The sequence below is a fragment of the Accipiter gentilis genome, chromosome 11 (genome assembly GCF_929443795.1).
Source record: "Accipiter gentilis chromosome 11, bAccGen1.1, whole genome shotgun sequence".
Taxonomy (NCBI): Eukaryota; Metazoa; Chordata; class Aves; order Accipitriformes; family Accipitridae; genus Astur; species Astur gentilis.
The window spans coordinates 5,146,028-5,168,266 of record NC_064890.1 but is presented as its reverse complement, the minus strand read 5'-3'; the positions used below and the strand labels follow the sequence as shown (position 1 = coordinate 5,168,266).

Here is a 22,239-nt window from a genome sequence, read left to right as displayed (position 1 = left end):
GTTACATGTGTCATCCCTCTCATCTGGGACAACAGCAAGAGACAGCTGCCAGTCCCACTGAGCCCATCAGCTGCACACTCTGCATTGCAAGGTGGTGGCAGCAGGCCAGGCAGCCACAAAAACCTCAAGACGCTGTGGGAAAGCTTTGGCTCTAGGGGTACGGCCCTTGGTTCACATGCCATCAGGTAAGGAACGTGGTGGGAACTGCATTAGAAAGCCAGCAGTAGCCTTAAATTATTTCTTGGCGGGGATGTAATTTCACATGGAAGAGAACAGAGAGAGTAGATAAATTAACAGAGGAAAGGGCAACATAAATCGTCAGGATTACCTGAAAAAAAAAAAAAAAATGGAAGCTGTTTAAACAATGGGGCTAGCTCTCAACTTCAACAGAGTAAATTACAACGTACTGTCTTTTTAGGCTTGCGCTTTCAAAGCAGTGTTTCCCACACTTTGGTAGAAAAGGAAACAAGACAAACCATGACTTAAAAGGGGTTCTAAGTAAAAATGATGCTTGAAGAACTACAGAGTCCAGATTATGAGAACTGGCAATTGCATAGATCACTATCACAACATCCAGCGGCTCATTTGTCTTCCCATGTTTTAGTACTCCCTGAATTCACCCATTCTAACCAGTCTGCCGCTCCAGTTGCATGCGTAACACAGCATTAGAACCATAGCTCCTTAAAAGAAGTCATTGGAAGTGTTTTCTAAGTATGTAACAAATCTGCTCCAAGAGACCCTCTCTCCTTTTCCCTGAATCCCACCTCAGGGGTGATAGTGCTTCCCTTATGCACGCGTACCTCTCGATGTACACACACAGGAGGGGCAGCTTTCTACTTCCATGGTTGCACTGCAGCACTACCATTTGTTTCTTACACTTCTGCTAGACTCTTATTTTTCCACATTTTATCCTTTCTCACATTCCTGTCATGCCCAGCGAGGGCTTAGAACTGTGACATTACTGTAGTTTACAGCATGCAAATAGAATATACACACACACACATGGACCATGATATAAACAGCAAGCATTCTAAATAAATGCTAAAATGACTCATGTAATCAGATCAGTTCATTTTAGAATACGAACATCTAGAAATAGTAATAATATGGTATTAAAATGAGATCAGTGTTCCAACTGCACAATGCAGAGAGGTTATTCCACAGTCTCCTCCTTCAGCACACCGTACAATGTGTGTAACAGACCAACACTTTTAAACGCAAGGTGAAGACAGGCAATCTCTTGCACTCTTCAAACGAAGAAAACACCCACTTACGTGTTTTTGCATGCCAGATACATTACAAAATGTAGAGCACAGCTTTTAAAAATTATGTTCCAGAGAGCAACCAAGTCAAATCCAGATATTTAGACACCAAGCGCATTTGCTCCATGGACAACCAAGAACACTTTTTTCATGTAGGTGGTTTATTTTAAGAATTTACAGATTTCTGGGGCTTTATCATGACTTCACAAAATAACAGAGCAGTCCTGTTAACACAGACACAGGCAGGTTAAGCCATGTGCTCAGAAGAGCTCTTCTTCACCTGTAAGAAAAATTGAAGCAAATTAAATCCCTTTTAATTATTTGGGTTTTTAAAAAAACCTTTTGTCTACTCCAATTTGAATCCTTCAACTCACTAATATTCCTTAGCCTTCCCCCCCTCCTCAAACTCTTCATCAAGTCTATTTCTCCTTGAAGTTTTAAATTTTGAATATGCTTATTTTGCAAAAGAAACCTCTTTAGGAACAACATCTTACATACAGACATTTTAAAGTCATTGCATAAGGTCAGGGCACTACGAAAAAATTAAAACACTAATTGCAAATTAATCCAATAACCCAGAATATACCACAGAAAGTTATGTCAAATGTGGATGTACAGTACCATGGATGTTATTTTGCATAAAATTATTGACACTTAAGGACTTGTTCAGACAGATTCAAACTAGCAATGGACAGTTGTCCCAGCGTTTTGGGAAGAGCAGTTTGTCTGACCAACACTGAATTCTGACTTCCTCATTTGACTTCAAGATCGTCCGTGTTAATTCATTTTAAAAAACAATCTGGTTTCTATGTCATAACTTTACCTCATGGATTTGGCTGAACCGCTTTTTCCGATTAATCCCTGGTTATGGTATTACGAGAAAAAACAGAACAAGCAGGTTAGGAAGCAACTCATGCAAATTCAGGCAAAACTATGCATGTATTTATAACCGCAAATGTATTGTGAGGAGCACAATACAGCACATAACTGCTTTATGGCATGTATTCCAGGCATTTTGTAAACACACAGGATATTAACACATGTATTTGCATCCAAGTATAGCAAAAAATTTTAACTGTTAGCTGTAATATATATTAGCTACACGCAGTTACAAATGGTGGTCTAAGCCCACACGTTTGTAACCTGCCATACACACCTTCACAAAACTTCTTTCTCAAGGAAATAAGCAAAATACCGAACTTAAAGTAAAATACACATTCAGTATCAACAGAATCTGGAAACTCTCTCCTCCTTCCAACCCCACCTCCAAACTCTCAGCTTCTGAAGACCACCAAAGGCTGATTTATCCAAAAGCCTATCTGAGTTGCTCTCCCCCACCCAACACTACTGGGCTCTTTGAGTTGACAGAGTAGGAGAAGCCCAGGTAGAAGGGAGGAGGGGGGAAATCCACTGAAAGCCAAAAAGGAGGAAAACCACTGCCTGTTCAGGCAAGGATGTGTGTTGAGGCTAAAGATCTATTTTACCAGCTTTTTAACTTTATCTGGCCAAAAAAGACTGCCAAACTTCACACTTGTTAGTAGAACCGCACAAGCTGAAAATCTTGGGAGTCATGCCATGGATTGTCTTCCCTTCGGTTTTAGGACCTACGTGCCCTAACCTTCCCTGTTAACCTGACTGAAGCAGGACGTACAAGCATTACACGACTTTGCAACAACTCCTATTTCATGTTTGTACAGGTACTCACAGAGCAGCAGCACCAGAGATGATCTCAATAAGCTCCTTGGTAATGACAGCTTGACGGGTACGGTTGAAAGTCAAGGTCAATTTGTCAATCATCTCAGCTAGAAAAAATTAAGGTTGGAATTTAAACATACAGTAAGTATTCAAATACAGATAAAGAGAAGCTGTATGAACGGAAGATCAAATAGTCTTGTAAATCCATGCAAACGATCAAGAGGCTTACTGCACTTTTCATTTTTCCCCCCTACAGATAACGCTACTAGTAGACAATCTAGAAACTTGATAATTTGCCTTGAGGCATCAGAGTTAAACATCTGAAGAACAGCTGACAGACTAGTAAATACCATGGTACGACATAGCTTATTTTAACATCACACAAGTACGCATTATTTGCTTTTAAATTAGATTTCGCTGTCAATTAACTACATTAGTATTTCCTTCAAGTTACTGTTGTTCTGGCAAAGGGAGCCACATTTTTTTGAAATTTTTTTTCTTAAAAGTTTGTTTTGTTTTTTTTTTTTAAATGCAGTAAGTATCACCTTTTTCTCTCAAGATAAGGCAGTCAGCAGAGTGCCACACCTACAGTTCCAGGTAGCCCAACTGCACATCCCATCGGCTTCACTCAGTCACCAGTATCCTTCATGCAACACTACCTTTTAAGGGCTGCAGTCTTATCACCATGCCACTTTAAAAGCTATTAGCTGTCTCCCACTAATACCAACGGCATACTCTCTGCACTGCACTCAGTTTGGACACCTTCCAAGGAATACTTGTATATTCTCAACTTGCTGCGTGACAGGTGGTAAAGTATTTAACCACTGTTTCAGTTTCCTCACCTTTAAATTGGTGCAGTACTAATTACATTTGGCTCACAACTAGGTACAGGTTTATAAAAATTTTGGAAATCCTCAAACCAGCCACAGGAGAAGAGCGTACAGAGTATTTGGCCATTACAAGATTAGTTTAGTATTTCATGTTCTTATCAAAGAATCTGTTATTTCACTTCCAGTTACCTAGTCTTGTTTCTCATATACTTGACAGCAATTCCTCTTCCAGGGACTAAATAAGGTTCACATACTCAGAAAATAATCCTGATTGCACTGGCTCAAAAAAACAGAATCAAGATGGAATTAATAGAGAAACCAGCTCATTTCTTATCATTTTGGAAGCTAAGAATTACACAAAGGGAGGTCAGCACTTTCATGCTAAACTACCGAAGTTCTGGGAAGCCCACAGTGTAGACTTACAAGCATTTTTGCTAGCATTGTCCATAGCAGTCATCCTAGCACTCTGCTCACTGGTGGTGGATTCTTTCAGGGAGTAGTAAAGAATATTTGCTAGTGTAAATTCCTGGTAGTTTCTCAGCACATCAGCATCAATATCATCATAGATACTTAGGCTTTCTGTAAAATATGAAAGAACGGACTTATGAGAAATCCAAGATACACTACTTCTAGCAAAACAGTATAATGTCACGTGAAAGACTACTAGGCTAGCCTGTTTCTCTACTTAAGGCAGTGCGAAGGGATTTTCTCTATGTACCATGTGTACTTTCATAACAAAATTTTAAGGAGCAGAGAGATTAAGTATTTTACATCTTTTCATTCAATTTAACACCAGGAAAGTCAGATTCTGATGAAGGCCAATTATATTACTGGTGTATTATGTTAAATCTTCCCATACAATGCTACAGAAACATACTGGGGTATTTTTACTGAATAGTGCAAAGTCACTCAATATCCATGCTCTTCAGTGCTGAAAACACTGGAACTGACAGAGTTCTGCATATATTTAGTTCTTGCTTGAGAGAATCTCAAATCAAAATTAGTACAACTGTTCTTTTTAACCTCCTTGCTCCACAGCACCTTGATAGGTCAGACTTAGACTGCCAAGACAAAACAAGCTGTTGAACTTATGATAGATACATGCATGATACTAAGATGTTTTAATACCACATTCCCATGTTCTGGGTACTTCTGTGATTTATCACTTCACGTAACTGGTGGTTTCTAGTTCACTACTTACCAGAACCAGCAATTGTTTCAAGGGAGAAGATTGGTTTTTCATCGGTCTTGTAAGAGATGACAGACCTGTATAAAAACAGTGTAATAGGCTCTTCAATTCAACTAACCCTAAACGGAATGCTTAAAATCAAATTAGAATAGACAACTTCTGGCCTTCAAACTCCACAAAGTTCTGCAATAATCCCAATGAAGAGATCTCAGATACCATGTGGATATGATGTGCTGACTGTAAATGTAACAGCACCCGCTATACAAATAGAAAGAGAATTCCAACCACAACTATTAAAAAAAAACCAGAAAAACAACAGCTCTTCACACATAACAAAATGCACTCACTCCTCAAGAAATAAAGTAAACATGACAAGTCACAGTCAGTTTTCATATTACTTCATCAGGCCAACATGCTGATTGAAGCCTTCTACCCAATAATTTTCCAGTGCAGTTTCAGTTTAATCTTACCTGAACCGATTGTAGATGACAGAGCCTTCATCAAATTCATACCCAGAGTTTAACAACTCTGAAGCAATGACTGAAGCATCTCCAAAGCTAGGAGGTCTCCGTCCCACTTCTTTGAATGTCAGCAGCAAGTAATTGCCATGTGTCCTGCAGTAACGTCAAATCTGTGTTAGAACCAAGTGGATGCTCTAATATACAACTATGTGGCACCAACAGGCAACGAGTCCAGTAACTTACCAGCGTTCAGAACTAAGCATTTTATTGAATTAGGGTATGAGATAAATTTTGCTTTTTCTTAGTTAAATTACAATAACTTCATGATAAACACACACTTGTAGCAGTGTTAGTGTTGCTAGCTTTCAAACTTGTATTCCAAAAATATAGTAATACTGTGCAACAGTTTCATAAACGTCCGATAATCCAAAGCCATCTTAGCACGTTTGCAGGTTTGGGTGTTTTTGTTTTGTTTTGTTTTTTTTAAAAGGAACTTCAATTTAGCAGTTTCATTAAATGCAATTGCCTGTGAACGCCACACAGCTTTGCAAGCAGTCTTGAAATTTCTCCCACAAACAACCAATACCACCAAACCAAACACTTCTTTCTCCTTTTTACCTCTGAAGTAGGCCTCTGATCTTGTCACCTACTCCAACCACCATAACTTCTTTCCCTGCGTTTGAGAGGTTGGTAATCTCGTTCTTCAAGGTTTTAGCAATAGATGTATGGATAGCACCACACAGACCTCGATCAGAGGACACACCAATAAGGAGGTGCTTCTTCTTGTCCTCAGGTGCCTTTATTTCTGCTTTCTCATAGAGAGCTAAAAAAAAGATGGATAAGTTATTCAAGGGTGCCAGGGAGCAAATAGGTCATATCAAAATATCTTTGAATTATTCTGACTAAAACGATTTCTAGAAGAGTTCCAAATCACAACCAGATGAATTTTATCTCCTACACAATCATTCAAGTTTGCATGTGATCTGACCAGAGGTGACAAAGAAACAGTTCAAAGCCAGACACATCTCTGCAGCGGGTATCACACAACCAAGTGACATTAGTTAGTCAAGTTCATCGTGCAAGTCCACTGCCTCGGGAGCATGCGCAGCCCAAGAGTTTGCAAGAAGGTTTGACAGTAGCTGGAGATGCTACAGAGATAGGACACAATTCCATTAACAGATAAAGGCAGGCCAGAAATTCTGAGCTGTGGTGTCTTTATGACTAACAAAAACAACCACACAAAGTTAAAAAAGTACTTGGAAATCATAACAAATTTCACATTAGAACTTTTAAAAATCACTTTCCATGAATGACTTATAAGGAATACTCAAGGTGACATTGGCCTAGAGGTACAAATTCTTTTGGAAAAAGCCACCAAAAGGTTAAAAAAGTCTAGGCATTTTATCACCACCATGAAAGCCTTCCTCTTCTGTTCCCGCATCACACAGTGCAAGAGCATTCTCTCACCCAGTGCTCCTGTTCCATAGACTCTAGCAGGCTTCAGCTCCCTCTCAGCTCTTGCATATTTTGCTGCAGAAACCATCTTCATGGACTTCGTAATTTTCTGAATGTTCTTGATGGATTTCAAGCGCCTGGTAACTACAAGATTAATAGTTGAAGGTCATGGGCTGTACTGGGCATAATGACATCAAAAACAAGCAATAAAATGCTAGCAACTGCCATCCAAAAATATCTTGCCATGTTCCTCAAAAAAAAGAACCCCCAAAACCAAACAAACAATGCACAAATAAACCTCATAAAAGACATACCCTTAGTATTTACAGTCAGAAAGCAGTAAGAGTAGTAATCTGGCTAACCCAAATGTATCTTTACAACAGGTATGTTTCCCCCCCACCCAGACATAACATTTATTTAATATTTAGCCTAAGATAAGATCTATTTACTATTCTCTTTCTTTCCATTTCTACACGTTTCACAGATATACCATTTGAAATATATTATAATCTTTTCCTAGATGACAAGGGGAGGAAAAAAAAAGAAAGACCCCATACTATAAGGAGACAGAATAAACTTCCTCTTCTGTTTAGATTGTGGCAAAATGAGATTCGTAAAAACACTGATGCAAAAAGAAAACAAAATAGGTGTCCTACAGACAAGCACAATTCCAAGACAATATCCCTGTATAAAAACCTATGAGGAATGGCTTAACAGCTTATCAAACTGAAACCACACAGTCAACCTTTTTTCCCCCCAGTGTTGAAGAAACACACAGGGAAATAAACATAACAGAAAATAAATTAATTCTTAAAGGTGAGCAAAAATCTGGTTCAGCACATACGATAAAGTTATTTTTAAAATACATTTGAGTAAAACTATATTGGTTTTCTGAAATTACATCTAAATTAGCGCTAAAACCATTTTAAGCAATGCCTTTTCTGAGGGACACTTTGTTTAATCTAAGAAGTGCTGGTGGCTCATGTATCAATGTTATGGTGTATCACAATCAGTTCATTCAACAGAGGCTAACCAAAATTATATTTTAACCTATGGTTTTCCTGCAACACCCTCCCTCTCTCAAAAGCAAACAAAAGCAGTACTTACTGTCCTTTAGAGTTGCCATATTCCTGACTTGGCCCCTAAAAATGAACGCAGGAGAAATTAGGATAGTTCCCTAGTTCTCCAGCAAACCAACATCTGTCAAGGGCAGGTCCCTTTCAGAGGGATGACAAAGAACTGCTGTTTCTTGAAAAACATCTGTAGTAGGGACAAGCCGCTCTAAACCATGCCCTGTATCCAGACCTTCCTCCCTTCTCCTTATCTCCTAAGACACCCTGTCTGTATCATTTAACACATTATCCGCTGCCTTAGACAACGGCGCAATATAAGCGAAGGCCAGACAGCCTGGCATCAGAAGGGTCCGACCTTCCAAAAACGTAAGTGTTGTTTAAAAAACGCTTAAAACGAAGCAGAGGAGGCCGCGCCATTTCCCGACAAGAGCAGGCTCTCCTTGCACCGCCTGTCACCTCCGAGGCCGTCCTTTTTACTCCTCTTGCCTCACCCATTCACCCCCCCAGGGCTGAGCACCCTTTCCCGACCAGCTCCCGCCTCACCGCCCCGGCGCCGACCCCAGCCCCGCCGCTCGCCCCCACCACCGCGACACATCCCCACAGGACCCTTCCCGGGCCGGCGCTCCCTCCCCGTTACCATTGCGGCTGGTAAAGCGCGACGACGACCCCTCGGGCGAACATGGCGGCGCCTCCACCACAGCCCGGCTGAAGGTCAGCGCGCCCGCACCGCGCATGCGCGCAGCCCGGCCCGGCGGGAAGTGCTTCCGGGGGGGGCGGGCGGTCACTTCCGGCGGAGGGGTGTGAGGGAGCGGGGTGTCGGAGGGTGAGGGTCGCCGCTATGGGGAAGTCGGATTTCCTCAGCCCCAAGGCCATCGCCAACCGCATCAAGTCTAAGGGGCTGCAGAAGTTGCGCTGGTACTGCCAGATGTGCCAGAAGCAGTGCCGCGATGAGGTAAGACCGCCCCGGTGGTGGCTGGGCCTGTGGCGGAGGGAGCGCGGCCGGTCCCCGTCCCTTAGGGGAGTGGGGGTGTCTGGCGATCCTCCATGAGGGCGCACGGGGGGCTCCGACCCTCCTGTAGGGAACCCCAGTCTTCTTGAGGGGGGTGGATCTGCGGGAGATACACGGGGGGGGGGGGGGGAGGGTGTCACATCCCCTGGGTTGGGGTCCTCAGTCCTCCTGTGAGGGCTCCCATCTCCTCTGTAAGCGTCCCTAGGGCCATTGAGGGCGACACGGAGGGGCTCCGATCGCCCTTGTTGGGGTCCCCAATCCTCCGGGGGGAGGGCTGCGATCGCCTTAGGGGATACGTGGCTTCATAACGTTGTAGGGTTCCCCAGCTCCCTTGTGGGGGGTACAGGGCTCGCTCAGATTCCTCTTGTAAGTGTCCTTGGTCTCCTTGTGGGGTCTCTGATCCCATCTGTGGGGTGCGATGCTTCTAGGGAGCATCCTGGCCTCACGTGCTGGGAGCCAACTCTTTTTTAGGGTAGCATTGGAGAGGGTCCTTATTCTCCTTTGGGGATCCCCGCTCCCTTTTGTATGGACTGCAGTCCCTTTGGGGGTGGATTGGTGCGACCGGGAGGATTCCCAGTTGCTGGGGGTGGAGCAATCCTATTGGGATCCCCAGACCCCCATGGGAGAAGTCCTCATTCACTTCCAAGAAAGTGTGTTGGCCCTGAACTGTCTTTGGGGACATTCAGTCCCCTGTAGAATGACTGATCGGCCCAGGGTGAGAGGGACCACAGGGTGACCCCAAGCCCCCGAGAGGGGTGATTCCTTCAGACACACCTTGAGAGATCAATGGGGTATAGAATTAGGTGGCTCCTATCCACCTCAGAGGGGGATTGAGGGTAGCCATGATTTCCCCTGAGGGCCAGGTGCGTGTGGCGACATGCCCAAGGAGATGCATGTCTGGAGCACTGCGAGGTCTCTTTTCATAGAATTACAGAGTTGTTTAGGTTGGAAGGGACATTAAAAGGTCATCTAGTCCAACTCTTCCTGTAATGAGCAGGGACACCTTCAACTAGATCAGGTTGTTCAGAGCCTCATCCAACCTGACTTTGAATGTTGCCAGGGAATGGGGCATTGACCACCTCTCTGGGCAACCTGAGCCAGTGTTTCACCACCCTGGTCATAACACATTTCTTCCTTATATCTAGGCTGAATCTGCCTTCTTTCAGTTTAAAGCCATTACCCCTTCTCTTATCACAACATGCCCTTGTAAAAAGTCCCTCTCCAGCTTTCTTGTATGCCTCCTTTAAGTACTGGAAGGCTGCTATAAGGTCTCCCTGGAGCCTTCTCTTCTCCAGGCTGAACAACCCCAACTCTCTCAGCCTGTCCTCATAGGAGAGGTGCTCCAGCCCTCTGATCGTCTCCGTGGCCCCCCTCTCGACCTGCTCCAACAGGTCCATGTCTTTCCTGTACTGATGACTCCTTCCTTCTGATTCTGGCTTGGCTTCTTCTCCTCTTCTTCTGTTATGATGAGATGTTTTTTTTCTGAAGCTTCCCCCTCTTCTTTTCACTTGTCTATTCACTTGGACCCAGATGCCTGTGGGATGTGAATGTCCTCTTCATGTTTTCACCTAAGTTGTGCTCCAAAAGTACCTCCACTTGGGCTAACTGTGCTTTTAGTTTTCCATTCTCCATGAATAGCCTCTTTAATGTGCCTTAGAGAAGAGAAATAAAGCATCCTGTGGATGGTTAATTGTATTGTTCTTCAACTGTTTCTGCCCCCCTCTCCCTTTCACCCAAGAAGCTCAAATCCTATTCTCTTCCCAGTGACTACAAGGAAAAAAACTTCACTGCTTTACAACCAGATCTTTTTGTAAAGGGGGGGCAGGGCTCCCATGGAATGAAATTTGCTGTAGTTTTAATCATATTGTGATGAAAGAGCATTACATTAGGCAAAAAAGGATGTGGTCAAATGTCCTATATCTGGGTGCTTTTTGGGAAGCTCTGATGACTTCAACCGTGTGCCAGAGGTGGCCAAACTATCACAGTCCATAGCTTTAGCGCTCCCAGCACACCATCCTTTCCTTACACACATTTGGTGTCAGTGTTGGTTGGTAGGGAGCCAGCAAATACCTCCAGTGCTCTCGCAGAAGCGCCTGGATGGGTCCGGAGTGGACCTGGGTGGTGCCCTGTCTATCCCATTCCACAAGGGATGAAGAGGACTGCTGGAATGTCCTATCTCGTAACCCTTTTCATGGTTCGTCTGGAGGCTCTTGGCCTTGGGAAGAGCTTTGTTTCTGGCTTGCCTGGTCAGGAGGAATAACTACTCTGTGTAGGCTGTGGCTGAGTTAAGGTGTTTTCTGTGGAGCCTCCAAGAAAGTCCACTTGCAAAACATTATTTTTAATACTCTTCAGTTGTGTAAGTGTTGCAAATTGAGGCAAGGACAGACAAAGTATTTATTTTTATTTTATAGAATGGCTTCAAATGTCATTGCATGTCTGAGTCCCACCAGAGGCAATTGCTGCTGGCTTCTGAAAACCCTCAGCAATTCATGGATTACTTTTCTGAGTAAGTTTGCTATATATTCTTACCCAGATCTTCATTCCTGTATCAGATCTGCACAGCCATACCTCTAAGGCTCAGTCATGTCCCACTGAAGACACTTTATTTTGACACATTTTAGTGTCAGCTCTTTTTTCAATGGCAATTTGAAAATTTAGGCAATGCCACTTTTGAACATATGTAAGAAGCTTCAGGGAGCCATGATATTCAATCAAATTTGACAGTTTTATCCCGAGTCTGAGTCCTGTTTTAAGTTGCTCTATGTTACAAAGTACGTCACCCTTTTACCCCAGCTAAGTGACTGCCACACATGCAGAGTTACAGAGAGCAAAAAGAACCATTACAGAGAGATAACAAGTCAGGGGTGTGACTAATGTCCCGCAGTTTTCCCCAGTCTTTTGTCCAGCTGACCTACATGACAGCTGGGTTGACTGGAGCTGTCGTCAGCACGAGCCTGAAGTGAGGCTTTATACTCAAGCCCTTGAATTAGCAGTGAGATGAGTGATCAATCCACCCCATCTACCACTGCTGCCCTTTGTCCTGCCCTGTGTTTTGTGTCAGTCAACCTGGGAAGATACCTGGTAATGAAATACCAGCAATTAGTGGGAAGTATTTAGATTTCATTCTTTCCATTTTATCCCTTTGAAAGGGTATTATCCTTTTGAAGATTTAACTTGTGTGTGCATGTACCATATTGTGTTTCTTTGTGCATGCATACTGCGTTTAATGCTACTTTATTGAAAAAGGGAAATGACTGTCTGAATTTCATCATGCTCAGTTCAACAGAATACTCGTTTATACTGCAGATATTTAATTGTTATGACAATAGAAAATTACTTTGTAGTTGTTAAATTTTTACTGAAATACTTTCTTTTTATCCCCTAAGGGAATTCCGAAATGATTTCCTAGAACTGCTCAGGAGGCGATTTGGTAAATATTTTACTGTTCATTTGCTTGTTTGTTTTTAATGTCTTTTATTAGTCCAGTGCAAGAAGTTTTGGTTGCTTTCTCCTAGGCCCTATATTTATATTTAGTAATAATAATTCTGTATTTCAGGAACAAAGAGAGTCCACAATAATATTGTGTACAATGAATACATCAGTCATCGAGAACACATCCACATGAATGCCACACAGTGGGAGACACTGACTGATTTTACTAAATGGCTGGGGAGAGAAGGTAAATGTAGTTGCTCGGGGTTGGGAAGTTTTAAAATTATTGGGTAATTGCATTGCTGATAAGTGATCAGTAAATGTTTACATTAGTTCTCCCATTTCCTTTTTCTTTCTTCCCCTCCCCTCCTGTATATATATTAACAGATGTCCAAACATATTTCTGTGCTAACCATTAGGAATTTGCTTATGAAAAATGTCAGAAGTCTGGGATAAATGCATCAGTCATGAACCTTTCCTTGTTTCATCTGTTGGTCTCTATTTAGTGGAGGTATTGCTAAATTCTAAATCAGCTTCCAACAGTTGCCATTTAAAAATTAAAGACGATGATAGAACATTTCTTATGACTACAGAATCCTTCCATATTTAAGGTGACAAGAAGCGAGCAGTCATTTTCATTCCTGGACTAGTGAAAGGGTTAAAGCTTGAGATCTGCAGTTTTGTGTTCAGTGAGAGGAAGAGCGATTAAATGGCACTGTGGTGTGACAGAAAGTTTACTTTGGCTCTGATTGCCTGTGTCTTACAGGATACGTTCATGAGTCATACAGTGTTTGAAAAATCACTCTAGTGAGAGATAGTAACAATAGCGTAGCATAGTAATGTTTCCTTTAGTATGATGCTCTTAGTGTGTATTGTTTATATATGTTAGATTTCTGTTTTCTTCCTTGTTAAAACAGTGGGAAGGAAACATTTTCTTTAATAAGGAAAGTGTTGTAAAACACTCCGTCCACTTTATTATGTACTCTGGCCTATTTCCAAATAGAACCAGCTAGCTGAAGGGCAGAAACACATACTAAAGGTGATTCAAAGTCAATTTTACCAGGCCAGTAGGGGGTACATTGTCTCTGGGAAAGTATCTGCATTGTTACAGTGAATGTGGACTGTATGTGAAAATGGTCTTGATATTTTCTTTGTCCCTTACTTGCTTTTGTGAGTATTAATCTGACTGTATCTTGCATTGACTTTTTAGGTCTTTGCAAGGTTGATGAGACTCCAAAAGGCTGGTATATTCAATATATTGATAGGGATCCAGAGACTATTCGCAGGCAACAAGAACAAGAGAGGAAGAAGAAACAGGACCTTGATGATGAAGAAAAAACTGCTAAATTCATTGAGCAACAAGTTAGAAGAGGTCTGGAGGGAAAAGAACTGGTGAGGAAAATTGCACCCTATGTCAACCTTCAGCTCAAAACTCCCGTTGGTTAAGTTAACGGTGAATTCAACGCTGCTGGGATCCTTGCACTGGTATTTCCTTTGTAGTCAGTTAAAAGGTGATGAGTAAGCTTCACGCTTCAGGTTACAGGCTCATCACCAGTTTAAACTGAGGAACGGTTGGCATATTTGGCTGGATTGCTGTTCTTTTCTAACCCACAAGGAATAGTATTCTCGCAGATACTTCTGATAGAAGCCTTGAGTAACTTGTTTCTGTTGAAAATGCAACTTGTTACGTTTCCTTGACTAACCAACTTGCTGGTGGTTTTTACATCTGATGAACAGCAAGGTCCTCTATGGAATCAGTTTCAAAAAAATAAAAAAAAATGAAAGAAAGCAAAGGTTTCAGCTCCTTTTAGATCTGATGTGATTTTGAAATCTACTAGAATAGTATCCTGTGGCCCTAGTGTCTGATCCTGGCCATTTCAGGCTTTGATTTAGACTGTCTTCTTCCATACTTGAATCACCACATCTCTTCACTTATGTTCTGAATTTTTCTGCTATACAGTTATCTTAGATTATATGCTGCTCTGGAGGAAAACTTGGAGTTACTTTGTACCTGGCTTGCTTTAGTACTAAAAGAGTGATAATTGCTGCTTTTCAAGTGATTAGTGATGCAAAAATCACTCTACAGTTTTGGAAAGGAAACAATACAGTAACCAGCATGATGTGTCTTCATTTATAGTATTTCACAGCTTTTAGGGCTGCAAATAACAAATACTTTGTACAGTGGGGAGGCTGAGATGAATAACTAGGAGGGGCTGATATAATCAAATCAGCATAGTAAAAAGTTTTATTTTGATAGTGCTGGTGTGGTATTTGGGATCTGTTTATTTGGTGTCATTCCATGACTTCCATACATGTTGTTGCCTGGGACTGGAACCTCCCATTTGGTCCTGGGTATTGATAGGTACATTTAAATGCTGTTGTAAATAATTATCTTTCTCTTAATTTAAAACTAATTGAAATTTAAATGGTCTGAGCCTTTGGTGCTAAAAAGTTGGAAAGATTCCAGAATTTCCTTCTTTGGGTTATCAGTCTGTCCAGAAACCAGTCTAATCATGCTGGTTCAAATAGAGAAAACTATTACAGTAAGGCCACTTTCCTTTCATGCTGGAATCAAGCAAGTTTAGACAGCATCTCTGTAGAGAGTGTTAATTAGAGAATTTTGCACAGGAGCCTGTAATGAGATAATGTTTTCAGTTTATAATCTTCTTATGAATCAAGCCAGGTTGAATATTACAGTTCCTTGTAATAATCTCACAGTAGTCTGTAAAACGGAGCTAATCAATGATCACCAAAAAATGATATCTTGGCTCATGTTTCTGTTTGACTCTTGAAATGTGTTTTGTGTTCTTTTGGCAGGAAAAGCCAGTCTATACTGAACTGAGCAGAGAAAATGAAGAAGAAAAAGGTAACCAGATTTTGATGTATGTAATTTTCTAGAATCTACTGAAGCTGATTTTGTGATTAAAACGAGATGAGCGCTGAGGCCTGCTCGGTGCTTCATAAAGTGCTTTGAGATCAGTTATAAAGAGCACTGGAATATGGTAATACAGAATATTCTTTCTTATAATGCTGAATGTAATTTATTTTAAAAGCTGAACCAAAACATGGATTAAGAAATATTTTCAAATTTATGATCTTTTCCATTCACAGATTTTAAAAATTGTAACATCCTTCAATGCAGTTATATTTAAAGATAGAAATAGAGTAATGTCTTTTTATTTTTTAGTTACATTTAATTTAAACAAAGGAGCAAGTACTTCAATAGCAGCATCTTCTAAAACAAGGTGAGAAAAGAATTTAAGGGCAACCGTTACTGTTGCAAAGCACTTATATGACAATGATATTTGTATGGGCAGGAAAATGTATCTTGTCCTGAAGTATTTGGAGTCTGATATCTCATCCTGTCGTGTTATTCAGGAGGGGTTGCTAGGTGACTTCATAGTTCCTTTTGTATTTAAAATGGATGAATGGGTATATCTTAAATGTGTGCTGTGAGGAGCCTTCTTGAATCTTCTATGGTTTATGGCAGATGTCCATAAAGTAATAGGCAGTTATAGGTTCTTCTAAGATACTGTTATATCAAAGGGTGGATAAGGGATCCAGTCAAAGTATTTGAAGTGAATGCCATCTAGTTCCAGCTGCCTTCTATGAATGGGTATTCATGACTTGTTAATTTTGGTTCCTAAAGGGTTTGATTGCCTTGTCTAATTGGAGGTAATACTTTCTCTGATCATCATTTAAGAAGCTGAATCTACCTGATGTAAATCTTTCTGAAGTTCATGAATTTAATTGTCGTCATATAACCACAAGCAACACAGGACAAAAAGGATCAATAACACAAACAATACTGACTTATAGCAGTCTGTGAAACTGTTTGATGAGCAGTACCTCTTTTCATGTGAGGCAATACTGTAATTAAATGTATTGCGGGTAAAACGAAAGCTTTCCTCTCATCACAGGCTCAGCTCTTAGATAAGGTATCTGATGGGAAATACGCCAGGCAGAAAATGAGACAATAAAGTAGTTCTTTGCAATAATAGATACAGATTTCAGGCTTTGAGGAAAACTTGTAAATTATCCCTAAGCATTGAGTTGTGCTTAAGATGAGTCTGAAACTTAATTCAGACACTCGCCTGAATAGTTGCAGTGAGGAATACCTAAGGTGCTTGTTAAAATTTGGCTGAATGTGAAAACATATATCAAGCAGTGTAATTTTTTTCATAGCATATGAGAGATACTTGTCTGTAAACTTTGTAATAGTAGTGTAGAAGCAAAATTAGGATACCCACTTCATGGTAAAGTGACCAGACAGTGACTTTAATGTCACTGGTGATACAGGAATCACATCAGAGTCGTATATGGAAACTGCTTCCCTGTGTCAGCGTAACGGTGTGTTCTGCAGCTGCTGGCTGTTACTGAGGATCAGTTAAGTTCAACCTGATGTCCGGTACCCCAGCGCGGCATGCAGTAGGACTTCCTGGCTTCCCACCTTCTATGCTCACAGTGCAAGCAACAGAAACCTGTCACCTGTATTTCCTGAGCAGAGTACAGAAATAGGACCAGGAGATCATAGGTAGTGGACAGTAGAGTTTTGAGGGCATGGGGATACTGGTAGTTGGGTACAGAGATGGAGTTGGAGCCTTGCTGAAAGGGGAGGGAGAGGGAAGGTGTGCCTTCCCTTGAAAATCCGTGTGTCTGACATGAAGCTAGGAGTCACCACTGGTGCTGCAGACGCAGCTTCTGATGCTGACTGCCCTTGAGCAAATTGGGAGCCCTGGGCTTACTTTTTTCCCTTGAGAGCTTACATCCTCAAATCCCTGCTTAACTCACTCAGTGGACAAGTAAGATTAGAATTACTTCTGATTAAGGAATGAGCAGAAGCTACTATCAAGGTCACTGACTCCTGTCTGTAGTACTGCAAGTCTACCAGTGTACAGTCCTGTCCGCACACTGATCAGCCTTCATTGTACACAGTTAGGGTCTCCCTAGTCTTATAATCCCAAGGGAAGATCCTTCAAAACCTGTTTGTTCTGATGGTTAGGACCTTGTCTGTGTTTTCCCAGGTAAACATAGTCATGGCCAGTTTATACCAGTTGCTTTTGTGGTGGTAGGGGCATTCAATATGAATAGTTCTTTTTCTCCCTGGTGTTTGTTTTCTCAGACAATATATTTGTAGAGAACAGTTTTAGCCTCCCAGCCTTCACTGTACTGTACAAGCAGGTCTGCACAGTGCTGGCCTTATCTCCCCATTCCTCTGATCTCCTGAATATCCCTTCCTTGTCCTTGTTCCAGTTTCAGCTAATCTTGAACAGGGGAGCTGATCGAATTTGTGCATGCTGCAAATGAAACGTCACCATGGCTTATACAAGGCACTAATGCTTGTCTGTCTTGATGCTTCCTAGGATTGCATTTGACTCTTTCATGACTGGTCCACACTGGTAGCTGTCATCTGTGATTATAGCCAGACCCCTTTCTGCTTTTGTTGTTCTTAAACAGCTCCTAGTAGATAGAAGGTAATCAGAGTAAACTTTCCAAAGTACGTGAGCTTGCGTAACATGCTGTTGAATTTTGTGCTTTTTAAAACTTGGTTTTCAAGATAAACCAGTCCCTTCTGGTATCCAGTTCTTTCTTGTGTTCTCCATATTGATGACACACACAAACAGCATTGGTGGTCTGTCACTCTTTGTCCCTGAATATGTTAAATAAGATTTGTTTTAGTATTGACACCCAGGAATCCCTTAGTAACCTCACAGCTAGATATGTTTTCCTTCTTAAATATAGGCACTGCAGTTGTTATGTTTTAATTGTACATTACCCTTTATGAGATGTTACTTTAAGTACTTGCTATTTGATTTGTGATTTAATGTGCTATTTCTTCTAGAACTCTGCTGTGGAGATTATCCAGACTTCCTCTGAAATACAATTTTTCTCTCAGTGTTGCTTCTACTGCCATTTCTGTATCTTCATTCCCATTACGTATCTTCCCTTTGCTAGTATATCCAACATCTTCACCACAGGCAGAACATGCAATTTGTTGTAAGGCCATATTACTATTACCTTACTGTCCACCTCACAGCAGCCTTCTTCATCTTTCTGGATGAGACAACACCTAAATTTTTTTACTGCATTCAAATGTCTTTTATAAAAATGGCTTAACTCAAGCTGCCTTTAGGCAGTTCTCACTTTGCCTAGATGTTCCCTGATCCCTGAGAGGTAACTTTATGTGCTGATTGCTCTTTTCTTTCATAAGTTGTAGGCTGTTTGCCTATTTTGAATATGATTGTGAAGATGGTTTTTATTTGTTGGGTGTGGAACCCTTTTCTACAGATTCCCATGTGTTTTCTCCCATTGCCGGATAGGTTAAGTATCTGTCTGGAAGGAGTTCTAGATGTCTACCACGTTTGAGAGTTGCTCTGTCCAGGTGGCTTCTCTAAAGCCACAAGTTTGTCCTTTTGAATTTGTAAACCTTATTGGCAGACCTGCTTTTGTCTTCTCCACTGAACTCAAGTCCCCAATCAACTCTTTGTTTTTGCACTGGTGAACCGATCATTAGGTTGTTTCATTCTGCTGGACTGCTAGCAGCGAACATCAGTGGACATGGAGTTTACACCTCAAGGAGACCAGTTCTAGCTGCCAAATGCAGTCCTAGAGAAGGAAGCATGCAGGGTCTGGAATGTGACTTGCACAACTGAAATTAAATAGATCAGCAGGCCTTTTTGCACAACCAGTTCTTCAGATGCATCTTGGTAGAGGAAACAATGTAAGATCTGCTGTGAAAACACCATCTTACTCTTCCAGCAGTGTCCTTGGACCAAATGCACTGAAGATGGTGGAAGGGGCGGTTAAAAGAAAAGAATCAGCTCATAGCTCTGGTCAGTCCAAAGAGAAGAAGAAGAAATCTGCACTGGATGAGATTATGGAGGTAATAATCATGCAGGATCTGTGTCTTTGTAACCTCATGCCTATGGCAATGTCCACTTTACCAGGGCGTCCCTTTGAAGTGACCTCAGACCTTCGGTTCATGTGGAATTCAGACTTTCATATCTTATCAGGCAAAATGGTTTCACTTCCTTGTTAACACTGGTTTCTTCTGCTCATCTGTGCCTATTCCCCAGTCGACTGAGATGCTGGAAGTAAAGAAATACAGATTTTGGAAGAGAAGAAAATATCTAGAAACACTTGACAAAACCAAATACAAATCTCCATAATTTTACCATGGATTCTTGGATCTCATCAGATTGATTTTTATGCAGCAAGCACACACTGACTTACCCTTATTTAGTTGTTTGTTTTTTGTATTTTTTTTATTCCCCGCTTGATGTGGGCCTGAAGAATTGATTCAGCTTTTCAAAGGCATGGGAAAGCTGCAGTGAAAGGACGAAGTAAATGGTGATTATTTGTTGTTGTTCTGTAGCTTGAAGAGGAGAAGAAAAGAACATCTCGAAGAGACTACTGGTTGCAGCCTGTAAGTGTCTTAAAAATTATTATTATTATTATTATTATTATTATTATACCAAATACAACCAATTCTGCATCTCTAAAGCCGCTATTGATTTGTATAAAGATCCAAAAGCAGATTCCAAACTAAATTCGCTCTTATTTTCCAAGCTGCCAAATGTGAAATATTACAGTATCTGGGAGGAATTACTCTTCTGGTTGAGCATGATCTGCAGTCTGAAGCATCGTATGCCTGATCTCAGATGGGGTGGAATTCTCTAATTAAAGAGTTGGTACTGTGAGTCTCTACAGATGATGTTTAAATCATGGTATTACAGCCCTCTTCTTTCTACACAGTAGTTGACTCTCATAGAGGTGTCAAATTCAACATCAGCCTTTGAGCTGAGAGACCTCATCTCAGCTTCTACTTTTTGACTGGACTTCTAGATCAAGAAGTCCTGCCCTTGGCCCATTGTGGGCTGTCACATTATATCTGAATTCAAGTGTAAGTGTATTTGTAAACCAAAAAAAAAGTCTTGAGAGCTGCTGCTTCGAGGCAGTAATTCAAGGATAAAGACAAATTCCTGAAAGCTGAGTCTTTACTATCATTGCTTCCTGTGCTGTGCTGTACAGTCTGTGGTTGGAGTCAGAGCAAACTGAATGTGCAGTTAGTTTACATTGTGTAGTTGTTTATATTTTGGATATTTTTTTTTTTTCTCCTTTCAAATCTTCAGGAAATCGTTGTAAAAATTGTAACAAAAAAGCTTGGAGAGAAGTACCACAAGAAGAAGGCAGTTGTTAAGGTAAAGGGTGCAAATGGAAGCATGTGGCATTGGTTAAGCTTTTCTGGTATCAGATGACTTCTGAAATTTTGGTTCATTGTGGAAGTTGTTCAGCTTTAAGTCACCACTGACAGGGGCTGAAATGTCACCTTAACTGTACTGGGACTTGTTCTGGGCAGGGGGTGAATCTCTGAATTTGTTTAATGTCATTTACTCAGTGATCCTTTCTTAAGTACGGTTTTGTCGTGCATATTTTGTCCCTATTAACACATCCACCTTAGAGAACAGTCACTTTGTCAGTGTGATATGACCAAGAGCAGTGCAATTGTGTTCTGATCTCAAGACTAGTCAGTTTTGCACTGATATTTAAGCAGCATGCTGCCTTTGAGCAAGATCCTAAATGCGTACAAAATCTTCAAGCTGTAAGCCTTGCTCTGTTGTTTGGAAATGCTTTCTTTTAGCCACTGCCAGTGAAATGATGTTGTACTAGGTAGTCCAGGACTCAACAGTCTCTGGCAAGAGTGCCAAAGACGACACCCAGGGGCGTTTTGAATAATTGACAAGAGTGTATAGAGCTCAGAATCACAGCTTTTTTTGATAGACATCTGGGCAGGTTTATGAGTCCCAGCAGCTGTCTTCCATTGAGCTTTGAATATGAGAGGTTGAACATGGTTTATGCTAGGCACAAAGATGATCAGTGACATTTTGCCTCATTGAGAGGTTGTATCCAGTTGTCACTGTGTGGCTTCCAGCCAGCTTAACCTCCCGTGGGGGAAAGAAGCCTCTAATTTACTCTCCACCTTTGAGAGAATAGCTAAGATAGCTAACCCGAAGGTTGACAAAACCTTCAGACAAGGCCAACAAAATTAGTGGTCAGCTAGACCAGTCATTGATGTTCAAGAGGAGCCCTTTTAACCTAACCTTAGCTTCAGAGCAGGGCCAGTCGGCAGTTTGTGAAAGCTGGGTGCCTTTAGGACAGCTCAGAAGTTCTTGCTGCTTTTGAAAATGTAGAAGTGCAGACTCATGGTCCTGAGTTTGCTGATTTTGAAATACAGAGAATTTTTTTTTGTTTTTTCTGATTGGCCTCTACCTTTCACAACAGGAAGTGATTGACAAATATACAGCAGTTGTGAAGATGATTGATTCTGGAGACAAACTGAAGCTTGATCAGACACATCTGGAAACCGTAATACCTGCACCAGGTATAGCTGTTTTGTTTGTTTTTCAGCTCAGCTGTCACTGCAAAACTTATGTTTCAGTTCTAAAGTATGATTCATCCACTTGAAAGTACCATAACAAGGGCCCTCTTGCTTTTGGGACAGCATTTTGTAAGCTACTTTGATCATTTACCAAATAACCTCTGGTTACTTTCCAGGGAATTATTAAATTGCTTCTGCTTTGAGTCTTCACAGTCCCTTCTCGTAAGAATTAGATTCTTTTCTGAGAAGATAGAAGTGCTTTAGGAATCGGTTCATTTGGTGAGATGAAAGCATTTCCCTTCAGCTGCCAGGAAGCATCTCTTGGAGCCCTTCAGGGCCCTTGGTCATATTTATCCTGTATCTTCCCTCCAAAGTCATGCCTCAAATAGCTGTACGCACTTGGCAAAGCTTACCTCGTCTTCTGTTTGGTTCACTGGCATTTCTGTGGCTGGTA

General features: G+C 41.3%; 2 protein-coding genes across 6 annotated transcripts in view; one reads left to right on the top strand and one right to left on the bottom strand.

Moving 5' to 3' along the window:
• Positions 1–1,401: 1,401 nt before the first annotated feature.
• ATP5F1C (ATP synthase F1 subunit gamma) lies at positions 1,402–8,713 on the bottom strand. 3 transcript variants are annotated; one of them, XM_049814159.1, is made up of 10 exons: positions 8,603–8,713; positions 8,000–8,034; positions 6,905–7,036; positions 6,056–6,260; positions 5,447–5,590; positions 4,989–5,053; positions 4,211–4,366; positions 2,968–3,064; positions 2,084–2,123; positions 1,402–1,537 (listed from the first exon to the last, which is right to left on the bottom strand). In XM_049814159.1, exons 1-9 carry the CDS (start codon positions 8,644–8,646, stop codon positions 2,117–2,119), a joined length of 885 nt encoding a protein of 294 aa, XP_049670116.1. In that variant the 5' UTR covers positions 8,647–8,713; the 3' UTR covers positions 1,402–1,537; positions 2,084–2,116. The 3 variants fall into 3 exon arrangements, with proteins under 3 accessions (XP_049670116.1, XP_049670115.1, XP_049670117.1); XM_049814158.1 differs by having other exon boundaries at positions 1,402–1,542; positions 2,086–2,123; XM_049814160.1 differs by lacking the exons at positions 1,402–1,537; positions 2,084–2,123 and having other exon boundaries at positions 2,964–3,064.
• A 37-nt stretch (positions 8,714–8,750) lies between these two features.
• The window catches only part of KIN (Kin17 DNA and RNA binding protein), an 18,006-nt gene continuing 4,517 nt past the window's right edge, over positions 8,751–22,239 (top strand). The window contains exons 1-11 of one of the 3 annotated variants that reach the window (XM_049813731.1): positions 8,751–8,917; positions 11,386–11,480; positions 12,361–12,404; positions 12,531–12,653; positions 13,617–13,798; positions 15,224–15,272; positions 15,594–15,651; positions 19,169–19,289; positions 19,782–19,832; positions 20,539–20,607; positions 21,689–21,788. In XM_049813731.1, the coding sequence (XP_049669688.1) occupies positions 8,804–8,917; positions 11,386–11,480; positions 12,361–12,404; positions 12,531–12,653; positions 13,617–13,798; positions 15,224–15,272; positions 15,594–15,651; positions 19,169–19,289; positions 19,782–19,832; positions 20,539–20,607; positions 21,689–21,788 (1,006 nt within the window). In that variant the 5' untranslated portion in view covers positions 8,751–8,803. Of the gene's footprint in view, positions 8,918–11,385; positions 11,481–12,360; positions 12,405–12,530; positions 12,654–13,616; positions 13,799–15,223; positions 15,273–15,593; positions 15,652–19,165; positions 19,290–19,781; positions 20,310–20,538; positions 20,608–21,688; positions 21,789–22,239 lie in introns of those variants that run through there. The other 2 variants (XM_049813730.1, XR_007507636.1) reach the window with 2 other exon arrangements.

Bases quoted from the DNA above. Each gene is read 5' to 3' on its own strand.
- ATP5F1C (XM_049814159.1), bottom strand. From the start codon at position 8,646: ATGTTCGCCCGAGGGGTCGTCGTCGCGCTTTACCAGCCGCAATG. The intron at 6,261-6,904 runs GTGAGAGAATGC...TCTTTTTTTTAG, and splicing joins CTATGGAACAGGAGCACTGG to CTCTCTATGAGAAAGCAGAA. The intron at 5,591-6,055 runs GTAAAAAGGAGA...ACGTTACTGCAG, and splicing joins ATCAGAGGCCTACTTCAGAG to GACACATGGCAATTACTTGC.